This window comes from Sturnira hondurensis, unplaced genomic scaffold (genome assembly GCF_014824575.4).
Source record: "Sturnira hondurensis isolate 20B ecotype Veracruz unplaced genomic scaffold, ASM1482457v3 Scaffold0009178, whole genome shotgun sequence".
Classification (NCBI taxonomy): Eukaryota; Metazoa; Chordata; class Mammalia; order Chiroptera; family Phyllostomidae; genus Sturnira; species Sturnira hondurensis.
The window spans coordinates 1,021,877-1,049,122 of NW_028081809.1; the positions used below are offsets into that span (position 1 = coordinate 1,021,877).

The 27,246-nt window shown below is 39.6% G+C and overlaps 1 protein-coding gene across 1 annotated transcript; it reads left to right on the forward strand.

Moving 5' to 3' along the window:
- On the forward strand, positions 1-27,246 carry STARD7 (StAR related lipid transfer domain containing 7). Its single transcript, XM_037056739.1, has 8 exons — positions 1-607; positions 9,322-9,530; positions 9,872-9,921; positions 11,127-11,237; positions 11,323-11,405; positions 11,824-11,923; positions 24,287-24,371; positions 25,187-27,246. Exons 1-8 carry the CDS (start codon positions 306-308, stop codon positions 25,369-25,371), a joined length of 1,125 nt encoding a protein of 374 aa, XP_036912634.1. The 5' UTR covers positions 1-305; the 3' UTR covers positions 25,372-27,246.

Consider the following 27,246-nt stretch of genomic DNA (forward strand, 5'->3'; position numbering starts at 1 on the left):
TAGCTCGTGCAGCGAACGCCGAGCGCCAGGAATCGAGCTCTCCGCCTCGCTGCATCGCGCACGGTCTGCACCGCGACCCCTGACAATATTGAGGAGCCTGCGCTGACCGCGCGGTTCCCGACACCGGCCCACGAGCGCCTCCTGGAGCGGTCACGGACCACCTCTTTTAGGGGACCCTTTCTCAGTGGCTGCTGCAGAGAGACATGACGGGTTCGGCGCAGGCCAAGTAGGAGACTGGGAGGAGGCCGTGAAGTCCTTCCGGATTCGTTCCTCCTCAATCTCAGGAGGCAGACGGGGCAGACGACATGTTCCCGCGCCGGCTGGCGGGCGCGGTGGCGGCGGCGGCGGCGCGCGCTGTGCCGCGGAGTTGGGGCCTGCTCGCCCTGCTAGCCAATCAGTGTAGCTTCGTGACGGGCCTGCGCGTGCGGCGCGCGCAGCAGATCGCGCAGCTCTACGGCCGCCTCTACTCGGACAGCACGCGCCGGGTCCTCCTCGCTCGCTTGTGGCGCCGGCTGCGGGGCCGCTCGGGCCATGTCTCGGCGGTGATGGCAGCGCTTGGCGTCTTCGTGTGGGACGAGGAGCGTATCCAGGAAGAGGAGTTGCAGAGGTAGGCCCCGCGGCGAGGTCGCTACTCGTTGGTGGTGGCGCGGCTCTGGTGGCGAGGGCGGGACCTTGAACCGGGGTCTGCACCCGGTGGTGTAGCTGGATCCTGTTTTAGCAATCTGCGCTTTTCTTAGTTGCCTCTGTGTTAATTCTATTTGTCGGGCTAAAAGTGACAGGATGTATAGGTTAATGTAGGGGGGAGATTTTGAATGGGGACCGGAACCCTAAAGAAATAGAATTTAAAAAAAATAAATGAGATGCTGAAGGCACGTACCTGCTGCTCTTGTTCGCATACTCTTTAACCCAGAAAGGTGCAAATTCAAGACTAGTTGCAAGTTTGACCTAAGGGAATAAACAGGCAATTTAGAAAGTGACCTCATTCCCGAGTAGGACTTGGTCAGAAGTGCCAAGAGAGCTTTTGTCATTGTGACTCTTATGGCAGAATGATGACACTTAAACCTGTAAAACTTGTCGGTGTTTTGCTACTCTAACTAGGACTTTGAAGGTACTATTTTATGTTTCTGAAACCATGCTGTCATCATCAAAACCTCAGTGTGGAAAGTATGAAATTACTCATTGATTGAATTTGTTCATCTGTGACTCCAAATCGTGGTTCTTACAGTTTTCGAGGTTTCCTAGAGAAACCTTGCTTCAGCTCTTGCTTTACATTGTCTCTGTATAATTTTTTTTGTAACAGATGCCGTATTCTTAAACTGTTCTCTCTCTCCACACCATGTACACTGTGCCCCTGAACTCTGAAACTGATTTCAGGAGCCTAGAATGATCCCCCTCCTCCACCAAATGCCATACAAGTTTACTTATTCCAGATATTTATTCTGTTATTCCACATTTTTGGTTTGGTTAAAAGTGGAAATACTGAAGTAAAGTTAACATTGTGACCTGTTTGGAGGTGTAGCACCCAGATGTCAGGCGTATTTGCGCAACACTGTGAGTTGTAAGTAAATGCAAATTTATCTTAACTGTATCTTTAAAAAACTACAAAAAAGTATCTCAATACTTTTTGTAGCAGGAAGAATGACTAGTTTATAGATGCACTTTAAAGCCATAACCGCAAACAGTCTTACTCACAAATAAGATATCAAAGCGTGATTGGTAGTTTGTGTATTTTCTGTTGGTATTCTTTTGTTACTTGTCCATTTTTTTCTGGCGAAATAGTTTCAGGTGTAAGGAATTAAAACTTTTAAATTGAGAAAGTATCAGTTAGCTGTTTTAATTTTCATTCTGTGTTTTTGATGATAAAACACCCATGTTCCACATTGATGAAGTTTGAGGGGGAAATTCCCATTCTGATCTGTTTGGAGAAGAGGAGAAAGACCAGAAAAGGGGCTCTTGGGTACAAAAGAGAGGGAAGATGTATGGGGGCTGGAAGCTGAATGGTGCTGAAGCCTAGGGAGTAGATGACATTCTTTGGTTTACTTCACGTGTTTTTTACGGAGATATGTCCTGGAGTCTCTGTTTAGTAGGGCTCCCATTTGCAGGAGCTAGAGGACAAAATAAGCTAGGAAATCAAAGTGGTAAACATTTGAGTTAGTAGTCACTCTCCACTGGGGCAGCAAGATGAGACCAAGTCATGCCCAGGCCCAGTATTCATTCCATTTCCCTCTCTTTCGCTTGTTTCTGATATCCAGGAGGCAGTTGAAAGTCTTGGTTCTAATTCAGCTCCTAAACGGGTATTGCTCTATGTTAAGCCGCTTGGGAATTTCTGAAGCTTAGATGAAGGCCAGTCAGAACACCTGCTGTGCTTTTTTGGGCCTTCTGCAGGCTTGTTATAGAGAAGGCCCTCATTTGTCCAGTTCATGCTTGAAGTCAGTCATATACTTAAAATTCGATGAAGTCCATTTTGAAGATTTTTTAAATGTCTTATTTAAAGACTTTATTTATTTTTAGAAAGAGGGAAAGGGAGAGAGAACCAGAGAAAGAGAAACATCAATGTGTGGTTGCCTTTCGCGTGCTCCCCAACTGGGGACCGGGCCTGCAATCCAGGCATGTGCCCTGATTGGAATTGAACCAGCGACCCTTTTATTCTCAGGCTAGTGCTCAGTCACTGAGCCGCACCAGCCAGGGCTTAATGTCTGTGTTGATAGGGAGGCAAATAATATGCTATTCAATTATATCTTGGTTGTATGGTAGTTTGTTTCATAGGTCTTCAATAGCTTGTCTTCTTTATATTTTATTCAATACAGTATTCTGGGTCCAGGTTAACTTTTTTTGCTTGGTGTTTTTTTCTGTTTGCTTTAACAGAGGCACTGCTGACGTCCTCATAGCTAGCTTAGAACACCTCTGATCTTTTTTGTTCTAGTGAGATGATTTGGGGTAGCTTCCATGATGGAACACAGTTAAATTTCCTCACGACAAGTGTATTTCATTGTTAAAGGAAGAAGAGAATAATTATCTTGTGACCCTTAAATCACAGCCTTTGGTTCTTATGTGCTGTTTCTATACCAACTTGTACTAGCACAAACTAATTCTACGATTGCTGTCCTTATAAACAAGATTGCTCTTTGAATGTGTGCTTTACAGTAAGCATGTTTTTTCTAATGTTATTTGAGTTCCTATTCAGAATAAAAAAGAGTAACCTTGCTTTATATTATCATCTGTTTAATGACATCTTAACAAATAGGATCGTACTAATCTAGCAACAGGAAGAATATTTGAGAAAAGAAGGGTGCCAGGGGTAGAAATCAAGTCTAATGCTTAGTCTAGTATTCTTTTTCAGTTGGCTTCAATTAAACAAAGTCACTTCAATCACTATTTTTGGTGCTACCTGGCATTCTGTAAGCTCAAGGCAAATCTTAGGAAAAATACAATAGTAATTTATTGCTTTGGAACACTAAGAAAAAATTACAGGAATAAAAAGAGGAAGCAAGATAAGTATGAAAGGCTGAGGGAAATGTTCTATTAACCTCCCCTCTTTTCTTAAAAAGTTACACTTCATTGCTCTAGAAATTTTAGTAAATGAGTGGCAGTAAAATTTCATACAGAAAATTGGCTGTTTTCTCATTTCTGCCTTTTAGGGCATTCTGAATGCTTTCAACTTCAGTATGCTATTAACTAGGTATATAATCAATGAAAATCCTTTTGACTTAAAGGAGTCTTTAAAAAACCATTGTCACTTGAGTGTATTTTATTGTTACGCTCCTCTGTCATCAGAACTACATAAAAGCTGACTTGAATTTTTTGAGTTTGTCTTCACAATTTCACCATTAACCAGTTGGCTCAGAATTGTAGTTAGCTAACTGATGTCCTATTTCTAAGTGTGTCCCATAACAGCTGTACTTAAAAGTCTCTGATTTGGAATTTAAGGAGGAGAGTATGTGTAGTGAGTCAATTGTCTTTCTAAAATTGCTGATTACAGGGATGGCTTTATTTGAATCATTTTCAAAACTATGTCAAGCTCTACAGAGAGCAGGACCCCCTGGGTGAACCACACGTGGTTTTACTGATTATTCTGTTTTCTTGGTTTATGCCTTCAATTTCACTAGCTCTCCATCCAGCCTTTCTCAAATACTGAACTGACTTTAGTTTTGGAGAAAGGGAAGCATTGACTGTCTTGATCCTCTTACTAATCTGGTTGTGTTACTATTTTGGGAGTAATCTCTTTTGTCCTTCTTTCCTTCTTATTACTTGTTTATGTCTGTTAGACAATAAGGTTTAGACCACTCTGCCCAAACAAGATTTGGCACAGTAGGCTACAGAGATATGTGGTCAGAGATTTTTCCTTCCTTCACATATAGGGTAGTGAGTGACTTTGTGCACCGGGTCTGTCCTGTCAGCATTTAGCAATTGAGACCTTTCAGAGATGTGAACCTGGGAAGATGATCATTTACATTGTCATGATGTAGTCTTGCTCCAGGATTCATATTGTGCTATTCAAAAAATGAATATTCTTTACAAGATATTTCTTGTCCCCTTTAGGAACTTAGCCTCATAATTTTAATAAAGGCTGCTTATTGCTCTTAATTATGTGAGTCAGAAGCTCTGTACCACTTTGAGCCCTTGGAAGCCATTAAAAATATTGCTTATAGTCATATAGTTTAATTTCCTTAAAACCTTATTACTCTATAATTTAGTGAGCCTCTGATATATTTTTAATAAAATATTCCTGCCCCCTTCATTATGTGATAAGGGTATTTGAGAGTGGTGCTTATTTTTAATTAAAGGATACTTAACTAGTCCTAAAAAGTGCTGTGATTGGTGCCATGTGATGCCTGACTTGTTCTTTGAGCAAATCTAGCTATGGTTTTGCTTTTGCTTTCTCCTCTGCAGGATCTTACTGCCTACTCTAAAGTTCCTTCCCTATTTCTGTAAGTGTTTGCAGTGGTGGCAGTGAATCCTATTTTGCAACTTTTAATTCAAATTAAAACTTTTCTAAATTGGTTAAGCCTTTTCATCAGGACAGCAGTATAAAAAAACCCTGATATTGGTTAATTTAAGACGAAAAGGAATTAATCAGAAAGGTGTTAGGTCACTCAGAGCATTGATAAGGCCAAAGGACAGGTTGGCCAACAAAACGGCCAAGAGCAGCTATAGGAGTGATATCCTCAGGAGACCGTTGGTGTTTTTGTTTCCCCTACATCAGTTGCACTGCTGCACCTCGACTCCCTCAGGATCACTGAGCATAATCTTCAAAAGATCCTGTGCCTTATTTCCTCAGAATTCAAGTCTCTACCAGAGAAGGGGGCCACATCCGACCTATTCTGGGAGTCTCCCCAATTGTAAAAGTTTTCAGGCAGTCAGAACAACAAATTTCCCCCTATGTAAATATTTTCATCTAACTCCAAAGTTTTAAAATTCAGAGAATTGGGATTTTAGTGCTAATCTAAACCTTCAAGAAAGTGTCCTCACTTTATCGGTAAAATGACTTGCATAAGGTAGCACAGATCTCTACACTCAACATCATATTTTGTATTTCTCTAAACTTTTAATCTTGGGTTACCAGTATTACTTTGAATTTTGACTTCTAAAGCACTGTATTAATGTAATCTTTTAACAAAAATTTGGGTTATTGAGGCCTACTTTCATATTCACTTATTTGCTCAACTTATACAGTAAATAAAGTGTTAAGCATCTAATGTTTACCATCACTTGGTAGGAGCTTGGAATACAAATATTCAGTAACAGATTTGGGGCCATTGAGGAATTTATAGTTTAATAAGGGAGGCAGTTAAGTATGATGTTTATGTGGAAAGTAAATGTAGTAAATGTATATGGTTAATTGTAGTAATTGTATATGGCTGAATGTATAGTTAGCCTTGAGGATTTTTTTAAAGGTCAAAAAGGAGTAAAAGGGCACTTTAGACAGAATGTGTCAGTAGTCGGTGTTTTCTTTGTCTTGAATCATAGAAGAGTTCTATATGACAGCGATAGCCAACAGTCTTTCTTTCCTGTTTGCTGTTTAAAAGTTAAGGGGAAAGTACAAGCCATGTTTTAGAAACTTATTATAAAATGTTTCAGATATATAAAAGGCTTAAAGAATAACACAAATGTTACAAATACAGTCATTTTTAAGAAATAAAATATTTGTATATTTTAACTTATTTGTAGTAAAATATTACAAATAAGTTAAAACCTCTATTGTACCCTTTTCCAGTTGAAATATCCTCTTTCCCCCAGATTAGCCCAATTCATTGTATTTTATTCCCACTCTCTTTTATTCATACACACACATCCCTAAATGATATATAATGACACATAGTATGATGTGTGTTTTGTTTTGAATGTTTTAAAGCTCTATGAAGTCCTGTACAAAACACTAACACACTGAATCTGGCAGCATGTAAAAAGGATTATACAATATGAACAAGTGGGCTTTAACTCAGAAAAGCAAGATTAGTTCATCATATAAAAATCAATTTAATATACCATATTAATAGAATAAAGGATGAAAACCACATGATTATCTCAATAAATGTAGAAAAAGCATTTGATAAAATCCAACCTTCTTTTGTGTTTAAAAAAGAAAATATTTAACAGACAAAGAATAGAAGGAAACTTCCTCAACCTTACAAAGGGCACAATTAAAAACACTGCTGACAGCATAGTTAATAGTGAAAGGCTGAAAGCTTTCTCCCTAAGATCGGGAACAAGACAAAGATGTGTTCTCAGGCACTCCTGTTTAACATTGTAATGTAGGTACTTGCCAGGGAAATCAAGCAAGACAAGGAAATAAAAGGCATCCAGATTGAAGAAGAAGTAACACTATCTCCATTTGAAGTTGACCTGACCTTATATATAGAAAATCATAAGGAACCCACAGGAACCTATTAGAGTTAAGAAATGAGTTCACCAAGGCTGTGAGATACATGATCAATATTTTAAAATCATATTTCCATGCACTAGCAATGAATAATCTAAGAATAAAATTAAAACAGTTCCATTTATAGTAGCATCAAAAAGAATAAAATATTAAGGGATAAATTTAACAAAAGTGAATGACATGGTAAACTGCAAAAGGTCATTGAAAGAAATTTTTAAACACATGAATGGGAAGATATACAGTATTCATGGGTTAGCACACTTAATATTATTAAGATGACAATACAAGCTGCAACAATATGTAAATTCAACATAATTCCTATTATAATCATAGGCTCTTTGAGTGGAAATTTCCATGTAAGTAAGCCAGTACTTACATGGAAATGAAAGAAAGCCAGAATAGTCAAAACAGTTCTAGGGGGATGGGGGGGGGGGTGGAGACAGATTTGGAGGACTCACCCTTCCCAATTTCAAAAATCACAATAATTAATATGATATGGTACTGGCATACAGATGTATAAATTGTTGAAATAAAGTAGAAAATTTAAAGTAAACACTTACATTTATGGTGATTAATTTTTAGCAAAGGTGCCAAGACAGTTCAGTGGGGGAGAGAATAGTCTTCAACAGATGGTACTGGGACAGCTGGAGATACACATGCAAAATAATGAATTTAGACCCCCTGCTTTACATCATGCCCCAAAACGGATAAAAGACCTAAACTAAAACTCTTAGAAGAAAATATCGATGTCAGTCCTTAAGACCTTGATTGGGCAAAGGTCTGATATAAAACCAAAAACAATCAGAGCAATCAGAGAAAAAATAGATTAAATGGACTTCATCAAAATTAAATTTTTGCTCATCAAAGATCACTAGCAAGAAAGTGAAAAGGCAACCCACAGAATTCAAGAAAATATTTATAAATTGTGTATCTGGTAAGAGATTCGTATCCAGAATATATAAGAACTCTTTACAATTCAACAATAAAAGTCAACTCAGTTTAAAAATAGTCAAATATTTCAATGGATATTTCGCCAAAGAGACACAAATGGCCAATAAGCACTTGAAAATGTGCTCAACATTGTTAGTTATTAGAGAAATGCAAACTGAAGGCCATGTGAGTTACTACTTCATATGCACTAGGGTTACTAGAATCAAAAAGATGGACAATGACAGGTGTTGGCAAGGGTGTGAAGCAGTTTGAACCCTCATACATTGCTGCTGTGAGTGTAAAATGGTGCAGCTGCTTTGAAAAATAATTTGGCAGTTCCTCCAAAAGTTAAACATGACCCAGCAAATCCATTTCTTAGCATCTACACTAGAGAAGTAAAAACCTACATCCATACAAAAAACATGTACACATTTATAACTTTTTAATTTTTTTGTAAATTACAAAGCCATATTATAATAGACAAAAAGTGAAAACCTAACTGTCCATCATCTAATGAATGGATACAAAAAATGTGTGTCCACACAATGGAATAATATTTAGCCATTAAAAGGAATAAAAGCAATGTGAGTAAGTCTTGGAAATACATTAAATGAAAATAGCCAGACACAAGAGATCATAATACATGATTCCATTTATATGAAATGTCCAGAATAGGTAAATCCGTAGAGATAGCAGATGAGTGTTACCCAGGTCTGTGGCAGGGTAGGAATGAGGAGTAACTGTCAGTAAGCATAGGTTTCTTTTGAGGATGATGAAAATGTTCTGGAATTAGTAGTGATGGTTTTACAACCTGGTGACTATGCTGGAAAGCACTGAATTGCGTACAGTAAAAGGATGATTCTTATGGTAGATGAATTACATCTTTTTAAAAGAGGCAGAAAAATATGTAAATACTCTTATAATGTACTAGGAAGACAAACAACCCAATTAAAAGTAGGCAAAAGGTATTAAATGACTGTTCATATTCATAAACTTTTTTAAAACAATTTTTAAAAGATTTCATTTATTTGTTTGTTTGTTTGTTTTTAGAGAGAGGAGAGAAACATCAATGTGTGGTTGCCTCTCGCTCACCCTAAACTGGGTACCTAGCCCATAACCCAGGCATGTACCCTGACTGGGAATTGACCTGGTGATTCTTTGGTTCGAAGGCCAGCACTCAATCCACCGAGTCACACCAGCCAGGGCTAATTCATAAACCTTAATAGTTAACATTTGAGGGCCAATTTACATATAAATGTATTTAATTTTTACAACCAACCTTTGAGGTAGGCACTATTTCCATTTTACAAATTAAGAAATGGGTACTGGTTAAGTAATTAAATATATTAATGACTTTTGGAGTAGGAATCAGATCGTGGACCTCATATTTTTATTCACTTTGTGCCCTTTTGAACCTATGTTATTCTTATGCAGATCTTTGTGTGGACATGTCATTTCCCAAGGCTGATACCAGCCACCTGCACCATGCCTGTTGTTTCTCTCCTTTTCAGATCCATTGATGAAATGAAACGGATGGAGGAAATGTCAGCTGTGTTTCAGAGTTCTGGGGTTGAGCGCAACCCGCCAGAACCAAAATCCCAAACAGAAGGGAGTGGAGATTCAGGGGTCAAAGAGCAACCATGGGAAATGGTGATGGATAAGAAACACTTTAAGCTGTGGCGGCGCCCTATTATAGGCACCCATCTTTACCAGTACAGAGGTAAACCCAGCTTGGCTGCTTTGTAAGTGTGTTCCATGGTTGCCCACGTGTGCAGGCCTTGCATTCCTCATATTCTCTATAAACTGTTCTGTTCTGGCTGTTTCTCAGGAAATTTGCCATGTTTTACCGTTTGTTGTTTTTCCTCTTCTAGATGACAAGTGTCTCAGTGTCTTCTTTGCTATACTTTGCTGTAGGGTGTCTTTGCTGCCCCAGTAAGACTTCTAATTTCTGAATCTGCCTTTAAGATCTGTTAGAACTATAACTGAAATATAGTTAAATGATAGGAATAGGTGAGTGGTGAGAGTATGGCAGACATCCATGATTTTTACTTGTCATTCTAGTTTTTGGAACCTACACAGATGTGACACCCCGGCAGTTCTTCAATGTTCAGGTGAGTACATTTTTCTTCCCACACTTGGAGCCTCTAAGCCTGGAAATTCACTTAACTACCATCCACATGAATAATTTCTCTGACTCAGAACATCCATCTATCTCTGTTCCCCCTCATCTCACATTAAATCTCATCTGGGTAAACATTTGACTTATATCTTTGTCTACTGGGGATGGGAGCAGTTTTACCCCTTTAATAACTAGTTGATGATTATAACACCCACTGTAATGTGCATGTGCACACTTCCCTCACAGGGCTGTTGGAAAGAGCAGGCAGAGGATTGTATTTGAATATTTCAGTATGTTTTACAAGGATTTTTTTTTACAAGTAATCGTTTTTTTCCTAAACAATTTGAGGTTAACTTATATACTTGACCCTTTATTTTAGAATCCTTAGGTATGTATATACTAAAACTAGACATAATGTCCTTTGTAGCATTTTCTTTGTTAGTATTGGTTCAGTCAGGAGTTAGTAAATTGAAACATTTCCACAGTGAAGGTATTTTTTTGAGGAGAATGAAGTGTCTGTTCAAAGACTGCTTTTGTCCTTGTGGGGACATGCAAAGTGGAAGCATGACCATCCAGAGTTTTGCAGTAAAGTTTCCCTCCTGAATTGTTTATTTGTTTTGCTGGGCCTTCAGTAACTAGTTGATGATTGTAACACACACTGTAATATGCAAGTGCACACTTTCCCCTACACGCTGAATTTTGTCAACTTATATTGAATTTTTGTTGGTTTGGATATGTCTGATCGTGTCCTATTTTGAAACTCCTTAGTTACTAGTGATGTTAGAAAAATTTGTAAGTAAGCTACTTGCGTTTCTTTCTGTGAGGTATCTGCTCATTCTTTTGGACTTTTTATCTGTTTAAAACTTCTTAAAATTGTTTTATCCTTACACATTTACATCACTGTCTATTGTATATTCCCCAAGCATATCTGTTATATAGTTGTGTTTTTCTTACCCTGTTGTTTTTGGGTTTTCTTTTTTTTTGTTAATGATTCACTCTCAAGGTAATGGTATTGGCCTACAAAAAGAGGTTTTAAAAGGCTCATCTGTAGTTGTGAACACAGCCGTGTCTTTCACACTGCAGCACTTTTAGATTGGATCACTGGTTCCAGAAAAGTCCTTGGGTCAGAGGCCAAGCCTCTGGAGAAGGCGTCTGCAGCTTTGTTTTAAATCCCTTGGATGTTTTCTCTTTCCATAGCTGGATACAGAGTATAGAAAAAAGTGGGATGCCCTGGTAATCAAGCTGGAAGTGATTGAGAGAGACGTGGTTAGTGGTTCTGAGGTTCTTCACTGGGTAACACATTTTCCTGTGAGTATTTTTACTTCTGGTTTTATTTTTATCACCTCCATGTGAGGCACAATAATAATCTTGCTCCTTTTTTTTTTTTTTTAAGTATCCAATGTACTCACGGGATTATGTTTATGTTCGGCGGTACAGTGTGGATCAGGAAAACAATGTGATGGTGTTGGTGTCACGGTATGTACGGTTACCTGGGGCTCCTGCTGAGCTCTGTTCTCTGTGTCCTTCATTTGTATGTGTCTGTGGTGGGTTCGAATTTTCTCCCTGCCCTTATAAGGGAAGCCCAGGCCCCATCTATCCCAACTAGAATATGAGATTGAAGGGATATAAGCTTTTCATTAAATAAGTTCTTCAGTTTCTTAATATTGATAATTTTAAAAAGAAGTGCTGTCTTCAACACAAAACTTAGTGAGCTGGGAGTTACCAAAGGAACTCACTTTCAGAAGTTAACTTTGTATTCACTTGTCTTAGTGACTCCTCTGTTGTATTTTATAAGTGCCAGGTTTTTAGATTTTCCTCTTAACTTTAGCTCCTATGCTATTTCTGCTATTTCAAGTAGACATTGATCAGTTACCTTAACTTTTCTCTTTGCTAGTGCTGTGGAGCACCCTAGTGTGCCGGAGTCCCCAGAATTTGTAAGGGTCAGATCATATGAATCCCAAATGGTTATCCGTCCTCACAAGTCATTTGATGAGGTGAGTTTTATATCCTTTAAGAGGTGGTGTGTAGTGGTTTTGGAATTTTCTCAAGGAATGCCTTCATCTGAAATGGGGAGGGCATGGGTTGCTGTAGGGTAGTGGTTCTCAGAACCCACTGGAGCTTCTTACAGTACAAGTAACACTCCAGTGCTGGGCTGTGGCCTGAAAATTTGTGTTTGTAAAAAGTTCCTGGGTGAGGCTCATGGTGCTGCTGGTCTGGGGACTGCATTTTGGGAACCCCTGTCATAGGCTGATGGGCCTGGGGCATCCCCCCTTGACAATGTCCCATTTACCTGAGATGAGAAGATGATAGACTCTGATTCATTAGGCTGTGGTTAGCAGCCTTCTTTAGGAACTAGAGTGAGTGCTATTCCATCAGATTTCACCACAGGAGGAAGAGCATTCATGTATATAACCTTTCTAGACTTCTGTCTCCTTGTAAATGAGAGGATTGGACCAGCGATTTTCTAACCTTTTTCATCTCATGGCACACCTAAACTAATCACTAAAATTCTGTGGCCCACCAAAAAATATGTTTTTTGCCAATCTGAGGAAGAAAATAGGTATAACTTTGATTCATTCATACCAGGTGGCTGTTTTTGTGTTGGCTGTTGTCATTTTTTAAAAGATTTTATTTTGAGAGGGGGGCAAGGGAGAGAAAGAGAGGGAGAGAAACATCAGGGTGTGGTTTGCCCCTCACGCACCCCATCCTGGGAACCTGGCCCGAAACTCAGGCATGTTCCCTGACTAGGAATCAAACCAGTGGCCCTTTAATTTACAGTCCAGCACTCAGTCCACTGAGCCACACCAGCCACGGCTGTTGTCGTTTTTTATTTGACACTCTTCAGAGATCAGTGCCCTGACTAAGTAGTCAAGTATTACATGCTTTAAAAATTCTTGCAGACCGCCAGTTGAAAATCGCTGGGTTTAGACTAATGCTGTCTGCCTTCTTTAAAATTTTATGACTTCTTTGAGAATGTTTTCTCCCTCAGTGGGGTGTTTTGTTGTTGTTTAGCCAAGTCTTTGTTGAGCATATATAGAGGTAAACACAGGGATCTCCCAATAAAAGGAGAAGCAAACACCACACTGCCTGAGGTAAACCACAATTTCTGTCATATTTAAAAGTCCCAGTCCAGGGGGTATAAATACAATAACCTGATGAAAACAACAAAACCAAATACTAAAGAACAAAGTTCATACAGCCCTAAAACAAGTGATGGGGAGAAAAAAAGTGCCATTATAAAATGAAATAAATAAATAGAATAAATTCCACCCCAGAATGGAAAATACATTCTTGAGCTAAGAAACGGTGTTTCATTTTACTTTTTACTGTGGATGATTTAAAATGTATATGAAAGATAAAGAATTAGTGACAACCTGATGTATCCATCCCAGCTTCAAAAGACAGCAGCTCACAGCCAGACTTGTTTGCTCTGTGCCCTTTCCTACTCCCCTGATTATTTTGAGGCAAAGTCTAGTTTGGTATGGAAGAACCCATAAAAGAGCCTTTCTATAGGTTTTTCAGTATTTATCTCAAAAAAGATTTTTGAAAACAATAAATAATCCCTAATACCAAGTGTCCAGTCAGAGTTTGAATTTTCCTGGTTATCCATGGGGTTTTTGTTATTGTTGTTGGTTTATTAGAATCAGGGTCCAAATATTCAAACATTGAACCTTGTTCATAGTATGTCATTTTTTACAGAATTTGCTATGACTAATATTTTATTGCCCGTTATGTGGATGATAACTTCATATTATCAAATACGGTAATTCTTACAACAACTCTGTGAGGCAGACATTATTTTACAGGTTAGGGCACTGAAGATAGAAACTTAAAGGATATGTTTGATTTTATACAATTGTGGTAATAATGGTCACCATTCTATGTAACGAGAGCCCCTAGTGCTTTATGTGTGATTTGTTTCGTTACAGTGCTATAAGATAGGTATTAATGTCATTCCCAATGAATAGACCAATGAACTGACATTCATTAAAGTTATTTCACCTGCTCACAGTCACATAGACAGTAAGTGGTAGGAGCTTAGTTTTCAGTCAAGGGTAAAACTGACCTCTAAGCCCAAATACCAGCTGGTATTTATTGTCTATTCTGGTAAGTGGTACAGTCACAGATTGAACCCACATCCTCAGAATCCAGAACTGGTGCTCACTTTGTCCATTTTGCTAAGACACCTCTACCCTCACCGACAGCTGTCAGCGTGTTTTAGTTTCCCATCTGGCACATGATTGAATGATCAGTGAAATGACTAATGACTAGGCTGAGGAAAAAAAGAGAGAAAAATGAAGGTTTATGTCATTCTTGAGCTAAATCATCAGCCTCAGAATAACTGATTGTACACTGAATATAAAGTTGTGCTCATAAGAGTATAAATCCTCAGGTATCTAGAAGAGAATATGTCTAATTTTAAAGGAAAATTTACTTTTAATATTTTTGACAGTATTATTTAATATTAGTTGTGGGTGTACACAGTGGTTAATCATATAATTTATAAAGTGACCCTCCACTATTTCAGGTACTTACCTGGCACATACGTAGTTATAGTATCATTGACTGTATTCTCTGTGCTGTACTTCACATCCCTGTGACTATTCAGTAACTATTTGTACTTTCACTCTCTTCACCTTTTTTTCCTTTTTTTTAAATTGTTTAAGTGTAGTTGTCTGTATTTCCCCCCCCCCACCACCACTCCCCCGCATCCCAGCCATCCCCACCTCCCTTCCCTGATCCCACCTGCCCTCGGTCTTGTCCATGTGTCCTTTATAGTTTTTCCTGAAAACCCTTCTCCCTTTTTCCCCCATTATCCCCTCCTACCTCCCTTCTGGTCACTGTCAGTTTGTTTGTTATTTCAATGTCTCTGGTTATATTTTGTGTGCTTGTTTGTTTTGTTAATTAGATTTCACTTAAAGGTGAGATCATATGGTATTTGTCTTTCACCACCTGGCTTATTTCACTTAGCAGAATGCTCTCCAGTTCCATCCATGCTGTCACAAAGGGTAGAAGTTCTTTCTTTCTTCTGCGCAGTATTCCATTGGGTAAATGTAGCACAGTTTTTTGATCCACACATTTACTACTAATGGGCACTTAGGTTGCTTCCAGCTCTTGGCTATTGTGAATTGTGCTCCTATGAATATTGGGTGCATAGATTCTTTTGAATTGGTGTTTCAGTGTTCTTAGGATATAATCCCAGCAGTGAAATTGCTGGATGAAAAGGCAGTTCCATTTTTAGTTTTCTGAGAAAATTCCATACTGTTTTCCACAGTGACTGCACCACCTCTTCACCTTTTTCGTTCAACCCCCCAAACTTCCTCCCTCTGACAACCATCAGTTTGTTCTCTGTATCTATGAGTTAGTTCCTGTTTTGTTCATTTATTTTGCTCTTTAGATTCCTCATATAAGTGAAACCATATGGTATATTTCTTTTTCTCTGACTTACTTCACTTAGGATAATACCTTCTAGGTCCATCTGTGCTGCCGCAGATGGTAAGATTTAATTTTTTATGGCCAACTAATACATTGATACATGTACCGCAATGTTCTTATCCAGTCATTTGTTGATGGTCACTTGGGTTGCTTTCATATCTTGGTTATTATAAATAACACTGCAATGAACATAGGTTTGCTTATATTTTTCCCCCTTAAATTAGTGTTTTTGGGTTTCTTTGGCTATATACCCAGCAATTCCCTTGCTGGGTCATAAGGCAGTTCCATTCTTAATATTTTGCAGAATCTTCATATTGTTTCTCACAGTGACTGAACCAGTTTGCGTTCTCACCAACAGTGCACAATGGTTTCTTTTCTCCACATACTCACCAACACTTGTTTGTTGATTTATTAATGATAGCCATTCTGACAAGTGAGGTGATATCTCATTGTGATTTTAATTTGCACTTCTATGGTGATTAGTGACAGTGAGGTTGAGCATCTTTTCATATGTCGGCTATCTGTATGTCCTCTGAGTGGAGAAGGGTCTATTCCAATCCTCTGCCCATTTTTTAATTGGATTGTTTTTTGGGTGTTGAATTGTATGAGTTCTTTATAAAGTTTAGGTATTAACCCCTTATCAGATGTATCATTGGTGAGTATCTTCCCCCATTCAATGGATTGTGTTTTCATTTTGTTGATGATTTTCTCAGCTGTGCAAAAAATTTTTAGTTTGATGTAGTTTCATTTGTTTACAGTTGTCTTTTGTTTCTGTTGCCTAAAGAGATATATCTGAAAAAAATATTGCTAAGAGAAATGTCAGAGTGTATTACCTGTGTCTTCTTCTTGGAGTTTTATGGTTTCAAGTCTTACAAAGTCTTTAATCTGTTCTGAGTTTATTCTTATATATGGTGTAAAAAGGTGATCTGATTGCACTTTATTTTTTGTATGTATCTAATTTTCCTAACAACATGTATTGAAGAAACTGCCCTTACCCTATTGTATGCTCTTACCCTTATCATACATTAATTGATCATATAGGCATAGGTTTATTTCTGGGCTCTCTGTACTGTTTCATTGATCTGTGTGTCTGTTTTTTTATGCCAGTACCATGCTGTTTTGATTACTATGGTCTTGTAGTTTGATATCAGATACTATAATACCTCCAACTTTGTCTTCTTAAGATTGTAATGACTATTCAGGGTCTTTTGGTGTTCTATACAAATTTTTGTTACACTTCCATGGAAAAACACCATTGGTATTTTGATAGGGATTGTATTGAATCTATAGATTGTTTTGTATAGGATGCACATTTTAATGAAATTTTTCTAACCAAGAATATAGTATATGCTTCTGTTTATTTGTATCTTCAATTTCTTCATTGTCTTACAATTTTCTGAGTACAGTTCTTTTACATCCTTGGTTAAATTTATTCCTAGATTTTTGGGGGGGGGAGCATTTTGTGGGGTTTTTTGATGTAGTTGTAAATGGCATTATTTTCTTAGTTACTTTGATAGTTCGTTATTGCTGTTTAAAAATGCAACTGATTTCTGGAATATTTTGTATCCTGTTACTTTGCTGAATTCATTTTTCAGTTCTAGTAGTTCAATGGAATCCTTAGGGTTATATATATATAATCATTTCATCTGCAGGTAATGACAGTAACAAGTTTTACTTGTTCCTTTCCAATTTTAATGCCTTTTCTTTCTTCTTGTCTGATTGCTGAGGCTAGGACTCACAATTCTATATTGAAAAAGAGTGATGGAAGTGGATATCACTTGTTCCTGATCTTAAGGAAACTCTTACTTTTTCCCTGTTGAGTATGATGTTAGCAGTGGGTTTGTAATATATGGCCTTTATTATGTTGAAGTGCGTTCCCTCTGTTCCCACTTTGCTGAGAGTTTTTATCATAAATGTGTGCTGGATTTTGATAAATTCTTCTACATCTGTTGATATACAGTCATATGGTTTTTTTTACCTTTCACTTTGTTTATGTTAATTGATTTCCACAAATCAGTTTCAAACCAGCCTTACATCTTTGGAATGAATCACTTGACTGCAGTGTATGATCTTTTTAATGTGTTGCTGAATTTGGTTTGCTAATATTTCATTAAGGATTTTTGCATCTATGTTCATTAGGAACATTGGTTTATAAATTTCTTTGTTATGTGTTTATGTGTTTTTGGAATCAAGATAACATTGACCTCATGAAATGAGCTTTGTGACCCTTCCTTCTGAAGTCTTTGGAATAGTTTGAAAAAGATAAGTGTTAATTTTTTAAAGCTTGGTAAAATTCACCTGTGAATCTTACCTGGTCCAGGACAGGACTTTTGTTTGTTGGAAGTTTTTTTTATTATTTTTTATTTTGTTGGTTGTAATCAGTTGAAATTTTCTGTTTCTTCTTGATTCAGTTTTGAAGATTGTATGTTTCTAGAAATTTATTTCCTCCAGATTGTCTAATTTTTTGACTTATAACTTGTAGTAGTTTCTTATAATCCTTTGTATTTCTGTAGTGTCACTTGTCACTTTTCCTTTTTCATTTCTAATTTTATTTATTTTGGTTATCTCTCTCTTTTTTAAAATTCTTACCTAAGGACATATTTTCATTGCTTTAGAACGAGTGGTGAGAAAAACATCGATGTCAGAGAGGCACCAATCGGGTGCCTTCTTGTACATACCCCGACTAGGAACCAACTCCACGCCTCTGGTCTGTGACACAACTCTTCCAGCCAACTGAGTCCAACCAGCTAGGGCATGTCCTCTTTTTCTTGATGAGTCTGGTAAAAGGCTTATCCATTTATTTTATGTATTTATTTTTAGAGAGAGGGGAAGGGAGGGAGAAGGAGAGAAACATCAGTGTGCCAGAGGTATATTCATCAGTTGCCTCTTGCAAGCTCCCAATTAGGGGGCCTGGTATACAACTCAGGCATGAGCTGCCCTGACTGGGAAACGAACCCGTGACCTTTTGGGTTCTCAGGCCACCAGTCCGTCAGTCCACCAAGCCACACCAGCCAGGGCTAACCCATTCATTGTTAAGTGACATGTTATTTAGCCTCCATATTTTTGTGTGTTTTTAGTTTTTTTCTTGTAATTTATTTCCAGTTTTCATATCATTGTGGTAGAAGAAGACACTTAATATGATTTCAGTCTTACATTTTTGAGACTATTTTTGTGACCTATCATGTGGTATGTGACCTGCAAAATGTTCCATGTACTCTTAAAAAGACTGTATGTTCTGCTTTGAGGTGAAATGCTCTGAAAATATCAATTAAATATATCTGGTTTGATACCTAAGACTGCCATTTCTTTGTTGATTTTCTGTCTGGAAAACGTATCCATTGATGTCCATGGGTGTTAATGTCCCCTACTATGATTGTATTACTGTCAATCTTTCTCTTATGTTTATCAATATTTGCTTTATATATTTAGGTGCTCCTATGATGGGAGCATAAATGTTTATATGGGTTATATCTTTGTTGGATTGATCCCATTATCTTTATGTAATGTCCTTTGTCTCATTATAGCCTTTGTTTTAAAGTCTTATTTTGTCTGATACAGGTGTTTTTTTTTAAATTTCCATTTTCATGAAATATCTTTTTTCATCTGTTTACTCTTAGTCTACATGTGTCTTTTGGTCTGAAATGAGTCTCTTGTAGGCAGCATGTGTTTTGGTTTGTTTATCCATTCAGCTACTCTATGTCTCTTGATTGGAGCATTTAGTCCATTTTTTTTTCACTTAAATCGATTATTGATAGGTATGTAGTTATTGCCATTTTAGTATTCATTTTATGTTCCTCTTTTTTTCCTGTTTCTTAAGAGGTTCCTTTAACATTTCTTATAATACTGCTCTGGTGGAGATGAAGTCTAGCTTTTTCTTCCTGGGAAGCACTTTATTTCTCCTTCGATTTTAAGTAATGAGAGCCTTGCAGCTTAGAGTAGTCTTGGTTCTAGGTCTTTGCTTTTCAACACTTCGAATATTTTACACCAATTTCCTCTGGTCTGAAAAGTTTCTGAGGAGAAAGCTGTCTTTCTCTTACTGTTTTTAAGATTCTCTGTCTTTAACCTTTTCCGTTTTAATTATGTATGTTGGCATGGGCTTCTTTGGGTTCGTCTTGTTTGGTACTCTGCACTTCCTGGCCTTTTATGTCTGTTTCCTTTGCCAGGTCAGTTACGTTTTCAGTCATTATTTCTTCAAATAGGTTTTCAGTCCTTTGCTCTTTTTTTTTCCTCTCAGTATCCCTACGATGTAGATATTGTTACACTTGATGTTGTCCCAGCTCTCCCTTAATCGATCCTCATTTTTTAAAATTCTTTTTTTGTTGCTCTGATTCTATGTTATCTGTTACGTGTCTTCCATATTGCCAGTTCAGTCCTCTGCTTCATTTAATCTGTTGTTGATTTCCTTCTAGTTTACTCTTCATTTCAGTTATTGTATTATTCATCTTTGACTGGTTCTTTTTATGGTTTCTTTGTCCTTTTTTTATACTTGATTTCTCTTTGTTGAAGTTTTCACTGAGTTCATCTATTCTTCCCCTAAGTTCCTTGAGCATCCTTATAACCAGTGTTTTAATATCTCCCCCCCTCCAATAGATTACTTGCCTCCATTTTATTTGGTTCTTTTTCTGGAGATATCTCCTGTTCTTTTATTTAGTGCATGTTTCTTGGTCTCCCCATTTTAGCCACTTCTTTATGTTTGTTTCTGTTTTAGGGGGATCTGCTATGTCTCCTGCTCTTGGTAAGGTAGGCGACCTTATGTAGTGGTGTCCTGTGGGGCTTAGTGGTGCAGTCTGTGGTCACCTGAGCTAGGTGCTTCAGGAGCGTCGTCCCTTGTGTTGGTTATGTGAGTCCTTCTTTTGTAGTTGAGTCTTGATTACTGTTGGCACATCAGTGGGTAGGGCCTCAGGCTGACCCCACCACAGTGTGTGAGCTGCTGTGCAGGGGCTGACCCCAGGAGGTGGAATTTGTGCAGCAGGCGCTAGCGCCTGCCAGACCTCCCTTTGAGTGCGTTGCCTGGGTAGCTTATCAGGTTGTGCTCTCTTTTGGTCTGAAGCCTGCCAGCAGAGTTCATTAGGCTAAAGCAGATTAAGATTTGGCCATTCGAAGGAAGGAAGGGCTTAGTATAGGAAGGGTGGCGCCTGTCAGGCACGCAGGAAGACAGCCCTTACCCTAAAGTCACACCACTCAGTCTCTGCGCGCCGCGTGTGTGTGTGCGTGTGTGTGTGTGTGTGTGTGTGTGTGTGTATGTGGTACCCACCCCACCCAGAGCCTGTTCAGAATTCCTTGAGGATTTTTCCATTAAGGGTGGTTGCCTTGGGCAGGGCCTTGGGGTGTAAAAAGACCATAATGTGAACCCATGCTGGTTGCAGCTGGCAGAGCTTACAGCCCTGTGGGAGTTGGGTACAGCCAGGCCTTGGGAGTTGTTGGGATAGAGCTAGTATAGCTCCCCAGGCTAATGCTATGTGATGAGAGTACTTGACCCAGGAAAGAAGGCATTCATGGGTGGTTGGGGAGAGGGACTCAACAGGGACATTAATGGCTGTCCTTCTACCCCTATCCCCAAAGCCACGCAACCCAGTCCGTCCCTGTGTGATACCAGCACCCTCTGAGCTGCTGCCCCTCTGGAGCCCAGGATGAGTGCCTGTGAGTAAGATTTTAAGAAAATGACTGGGTTTCCAGCAGCCTTTAGCTACTGCACTCAGGAGGACGGAATTCCCGCTGGTTTCCCGGCCAGATATTATGTGGGCTCTTCTTAGTTAGCACTGCTGCTCTGGGCCAAGGAGCCCCCCATGGGGTTTAGATCCTTTGATCCTCAGGGGGACCTCTAGTCTAGATCCTCAACTGCCGTGCATGGTTGTAGGGCCAGCCCACCTGGTATCTCTGCTCCTCCTATCGGTCTGGATGTAGTGACTTCTGTATATTCTTAGTTAGAGCACTTCTGTTCAGCTAGACTTTAGATGGTTATCCAGGTTGATCTACAGTTCGATTGTAATTTTGATTTAATCATGAAAGGAGGTGGTTGCAGCTTCCATCTACTCTGCCACCTTCCAAAATCCTCCATACAGTGTCTGCTGTCTCTTGAAATCATTAAGTTCTTTTTATCTCTTGCAGTTACATTTTTTCAAAGAATTTAAACATTTGTGTACTTACTGATTTTGAGAGAGAGAGAGAGGAGCACAAATTTGTTGTTCCACCGTCCATGCACTCGTTGGTTGCTTCTTGGATGTATGTGCCCCAACCAGAGGTTAAACTTGCAGCCTTGGTGTATTGAGGGGATACTCCAACCAACTGAACTTCCCTGCCAGGGCCTTGCAGTTGTATTTTTTGAAGAGCAGCCTTTTGTCTTGCCACTTGTATCCCCGTAGTGTCCATAGTGTTATTTGACATGCTTCTCGGTCCCTTTTATTTCCTGCATATTGGTCTTTATATCTAGAGGTTTGAATAGATTTAGGTTGTTTTGTTTGTTTGGGTCAAGACCATTTTATTAGAAGGCAAATGTCTAATTGCCTCTTTGTGAATTTAGAAGTGCTTAATGATTATTTTTCAGATCCATTTTATTAGGAGTTACAAAATGCTGATTTTGTAATTCCTTATTTGTTCATTTATTTCCATTTGTTAATTGAAATACTTACTGAAAATTTTTCTCATCAGCCATCTGGTTTCCTGTAGTTTACATAGGAAAGGGAGTTAAGAGAAATGCTTGATTTGTTTCCTTTACTTACTAGTTCTAAGAATAATGAATTAATTTTTTTCAATTAGGGATCCTCCAAAGGTAACTTTAAAAAATATACCATTAGCCCTGGCTGGTGTGGCTCATTGGTTTGGTTGCTGGTTCAGTTCCCAGTCAGGGCACATGCCTGGGTTGCTGGCCAGGTTCCCAGTGATGTTGCCCTCTCTTTTCCCTCCCTTCTCCTCTCTCTAAAAATAAATAAATAATATCTTTGGCAGGGGGAATACCATTAGAAATTCAGAGAATGTATATATTTGGTTAACTTCAGTCCATTATAGTTATTCTTATTGCCCTGTGTTTAGCCATTAGGAGCCTCATCTTACTGGCTTGTGTCCTTTGACTTGACCTTCGGAGCTCTCTGTTTTCTGGTGTTATGAGATGTCCCAGCCTCATTTTGTGTAGTTTTAGCTCTAAACCTGGACATTCATATATCTTCAGGGAGCCCTGGTTCCTCTTTAGAAAATGTCACTCAAGTACCACAATTTGTCTCCTAGGAGTACACATAGTAGTGGTCTGCTTTCTGTTCTCGGGTTTCACAGCATAGAACTAAGTAATAAGTTTTGCTTGTTTATTTTAAAGATAAGTCCTAAGTGCATACTAATACTTAGGATTTACTAATTCAAACTCAAGACTATGTAATTTTTATTTGCATCTTAAATCTACCCTTTTTCCCTGGGCTGACAGACTCAATTCTCACCTCACCACCCCTATGTAATACTCATTTACTTTAACCTGAAACACACACACATACACACACACACACCACTATCAGAATAGTAATATCAACAAGATCAAAAATGTTATGACGAGAAAATGTGTATTTCCCAAGTCTTATAACTGGCCTTTGTGGTGGGTACTGTTCCCACTTCTGTTGTCCGGGCCTGCCTCTCCTTCCTCTTATTTCCATAGTAGGCCCATCTGTAGCTCTGGTGTGGCACCCATTTAGGCACCCCATTAACCTACTCTTTGAAAGTCCCCAAAGGCAAGGACTAGCACATTTTTCTTTTCTCTGTAGCACCTAGCCATTGTCAGACACATAGCAGATAATCAGATAATGCTGAGTACAGTGAGTTAAAGATTAAACAATTCACTCAAGAAAAAAGGATACTGACTTTGGTATAAAAGCACAAGAGTTTAAAGTCTAAGTCTGCCACCTGGAGTTGTGGCCATCAGCCTTACAAAGTACCTACACAAGTGGTTCTTTCGTACCCCTTTGGGTGCAACGTAATTGGTTCAGACCTCTGCTAGGATCAGGACACCTATATCCTCGATCCTCACCCTTCATTCTGTCAGGCCATGAGAGGGCTGACTCAGAAAGTGTGGGTACACGAGAGTTCGTGTTGACTCTCATTGAGTATACAGGGGGAGACCTTGAGCAAAGTCACTTACCCTTTCTGCGCTGAGTTTCCTCATCTGTAAAAGATAACAGCTCCCACATTGTAGAAGTGTTGTGAAGAGTTGAAGCAGTTCCTGGCACATAGTTAAGTGCCATGTAAATGCTGGCTGTTAGTAGCAATAGATACCATTTTGGTAAAGATTAAGGTCTTTAACATTGGGGTTATGTTTTGGGGGTCTTCAAGACCACCCCTACAATCAGAAGTTTCACTAGAAAGACTCACAAGACTCAACATATAGTTGTCCTCATGGCTAAGACTCATTACAGTGATATACAAGGATGCACAGCTGGATCGTAAGGGGAGAGGCCGAGTCGGGGGGGATCCACCCTCTTCATGTCATGAGGGTCACAGAGAGTCCATTCTCCCAGCAACAAGAATGCAGCAACATGGTATGATATTCCCGCCCAGGGAAACCCATTAGAGACTTGGCACCTGAGATTTTATTGAGGGCAGTCACATAGGCACCCTCTGCTCACTACATACCAAAATTGCAGCGACCTGGGAGGAAAGCAAGTGCCGAAGCTAAATTGTATGTTTGGCACTAATAGACAAGGCACGAGGAGCCACCCTTAGCAGTTAGCTGTTGACTGGGGACACTCCTGGAGCCGAGTTCCCAGACTCCAGCCGAGGGCTAGCCTTGCAAGCAGGCCCAGCCTCTTCAGTGTTAATTCTTCTGCTTAGGGTAAAACAAATGTCACTCTTCTCCAAACTCAAGTCGTGGTTATCCTATGGGCCCAGATAACGTGACCTGTGGTGGGTAATTCAGGTACCTTCTTCTTTGTTGTTTTCTTTTCCAGAATGGCTTTGACTACTTGTTGACATACAGTGACAATCCCCAGACTGTGTTTCCTCGCTACTGTGTTAGCTGGATGGTTTCCAGTGGTGAGTGGGCACTTGTGTGCATGGCCTGGTACCTACCTACCTGGGTGGAACGTTTTGTTTTTCTCTAGTTTCTTATTGGCAGCAAGAAGATTATACTTGTGTCACCGGAGCCATGTTGGGGAGATCAAATGTCCCTTCGAGCTGTGCTTGATACCCTGGAGCTGTAGAAGCCTCCACCAGGGTTTGGAGGAATGAGAAGTGTGACATCCCAGAAAAGAACTGTGCCCAGAGGGCAGTTTTAAGAAGAACATTTGCTTAATGCCTTAAATATGAGCTGTGGACAATCATGCACTTCAAATATTTCCTCTTAGTGTTGGGCCATAAAATCTGGCAGAGAAAACGTTGTAGGACAGTCACCTGGGTCCTAACAAAGGTTACATGTGGCGGCTGTGCCTACACCTCTCCCTTTCAATGTCTTGCCTTAAAAAGCACCCTGAAGTGGTTTTTTTTCTTCTGATAGCTTCTTGTACCTCGGGAGAATGACGAGGAGACTAGGTATTTCTGTGAGGCATTTATTGAAATAAAATTGGTAGAGATACAGGCTGTGCTACTGACAAGTGATGTTTTCATCACCTGAAAGAGAGCCACTTGGCATGTAAGTGGCTTTCAGCACCCCTTTTCAAAGTATTTCAGAGGTCATGAGTTGTTTTCATGCCTTATGCATTTTGAGAGGCAAGTGTCACTCACAGGTCGTCAATCAGGCTCTGATTTCTATAAGGAGGGATGGGCTCCATTACAAAGAAATAGGGCGTTTGAATTTTGAGCCCACAGCTAGTTAGTCTGTCAGCCTACTCAACTTTCCCTCCTTCCAACAGGTATGCCGGATTTCCTGGAGAAGCTGCACATGGCCACTCTGAAAGCCAAGAACATGGAGATCAAAGTAAAGGACTATATCTCATCTAAGCCTGTGGAACTGGGTAGTGAAGCCAAGGCCACCACCCCGTCTTCTGAACGGAAGAACGAGGGTAGTTGTGGCCCTGCCCGGATCGAGTACGCTTGAACAGGGCTTTGGGATAAGAAGGGACAGGCTGCTTCTAGCCCTGTCTCAGTCCCTGTCACTGTGCTGCAGAAGCGGGAGGTGTACTAAAAGGTGTCTGCAGTAACCGTCAGTGCAAGATAACTCAGTAACTGGTGTTCTAATTTCATTCAGAGCCCTCTTTGCTCTTTATGACAACAGAAGAAGGAGGCATCCATGGGGGCATTGTCATATTCTCAGGCCAAGCATGTTGCAATTCAGTATTTTGGTGAGCTAATCTGGAACACACCTCAGGCCAGAAGGGGATGGCTTGTTTCTGCCCCCTCTGGGTAGTTTCCTCTGCCAGCATTCCAGTTTCCACCATCAGTTCTGCATTTGGACTTCCTTTATTCTAAAGGTCCAACTGGAAAGTGGAAAGTGAAGTTGGCTGGTTGACGGTTCACTTGGTTCAATGAGGGGTCATAGTGTGAATGGATGTGCACTATTGCTTGGCAGTGTAAGTGCCTTGTCCTCGCCTTGCTATCTTCAGGGACATAAAGTTTGTACCAGGAAATTTCTTTCTTTGCCTCCCAAATACCACCCACTGCCTACCCAAAGCCATTTCCTTTGGATTGGCCAGCTCTTCTATATTCATGCACTGTGTTAATTTGGCTTGGCACCTCATTCCTTGGCTCATTTACTGAGAACACTGGGAAAAGATTCCTTCAGACTGTAGCTTTCTGTATTATTGTTTTGATAGAATAAGTGGAAATGTTCAAAACATCACACATTAATATTTTTTAATCTTTGTGTCAAAAAGTAGGAATTGGAGAATTGTATAGAATTTCTCTAGTCCCACTGTTCAGAAAACACCATTGTGATTCAGGCATTATTTTTCATGCTTCACATTTGACTGTATGCTGAGAACTTGTCCATGTCCAAAGGCTAAGCAAAGGAGTGAGGCCAGGCCACTCCCCAGAGCTCTCAGAGCTGTAAACAAGCTCTGTGACCCAGGGGGTGAAATTTTGCCCCAAACACTAATATAATGGGTTTATATGACCCTTTCGTTCCTCTGAAATTTTTTGCTCCTTCAGAGATAAAATAGAGGCAAACTATGCTCTTTGGATGAAGTCACAGTCAAAGGGTACCAATCTGGCCTTGCTGATTCTGCTGACAGTCATGCTGCCATCTGATGGGAGAATAGGGATCAAGTTTTAAATCCTCTGTCCCCCTTTTTTTTAGAATTTAAATGATGAGATTTCCCCCTTTTTTTCCCTACTTGGATCTAAACCTGAAACTAACTTAAGTCCCTCGACCTTTTTGTTGCCTGTGAAGATTTGTGCCAAGGAAATAACTACCTGGTGTTTCCTGTCTTGCCTCCTGTAAGTCATTGGCAGAGTAGAGATGCAGCGAGCAGCCTCAGCTCCCCCTACTTTTTTTAATCCTCACTTGAGGACATTTTTTCATTGCTTTTAGAGGGAGAGAAACATCAATTGGTTGCCTCCCATACGCACCTGGACTGGGGGTCATGCGTACCTGGACTAGGGATTGAACCTGTAACCTTTCTTTAGGTTATGAGATGACTCTCCAGACAACTGAGCCACATAAGCCAGGCTCCCTAGCTTCTTTCTATGATCAGTTCTCTGTTCTCGTCCCTAGAACCCGATAAGCTAGGAAAGTGACCCTGGGTTATGTCTGCACTTAGTGCCTGTGATTGTCAGGGCGTGGGTGGCTGTGGGCAAGAGTGTGCATGAGTGTGCAGGTATTAAGGAGATCTGTGTTGCTCATGTTCTGATTTGGGGGAATTTGGCTGCATTTGGAGTCGGTCTGTATAGTTACTTATGTCATCATAATGATTTCACTCCTTACTGATATTTTTATCATACGTGTGAATAAATACATAAAGATTGGTATAAAAGA

Excerpts from the sequence above, each read along its gene's own strand:
- STARD7 (XM_037056739.1), top strand. The coding sequence starts at position 306 with ATGTTCCCGCGCCGGCTGGCGGGCGCGGTGGCGGCGGCGGCGGCGCGC. Across the intron at positions 9,922-11,126 it reads GGCAGTTCTTCAATGTTCAG|CTGGATACAGAGTATAGAAA; the intron begins GTGAGTACATTT and ends CTCTTTCCATAG. Across the intron at positions 11,924-24,286 it reads CTCACAAGTCATTTGATGAG|AATGGCTTTGACTACTTGTT; the intron begins GTGAGTTTTATA and ends TTTCTTTTCCAG.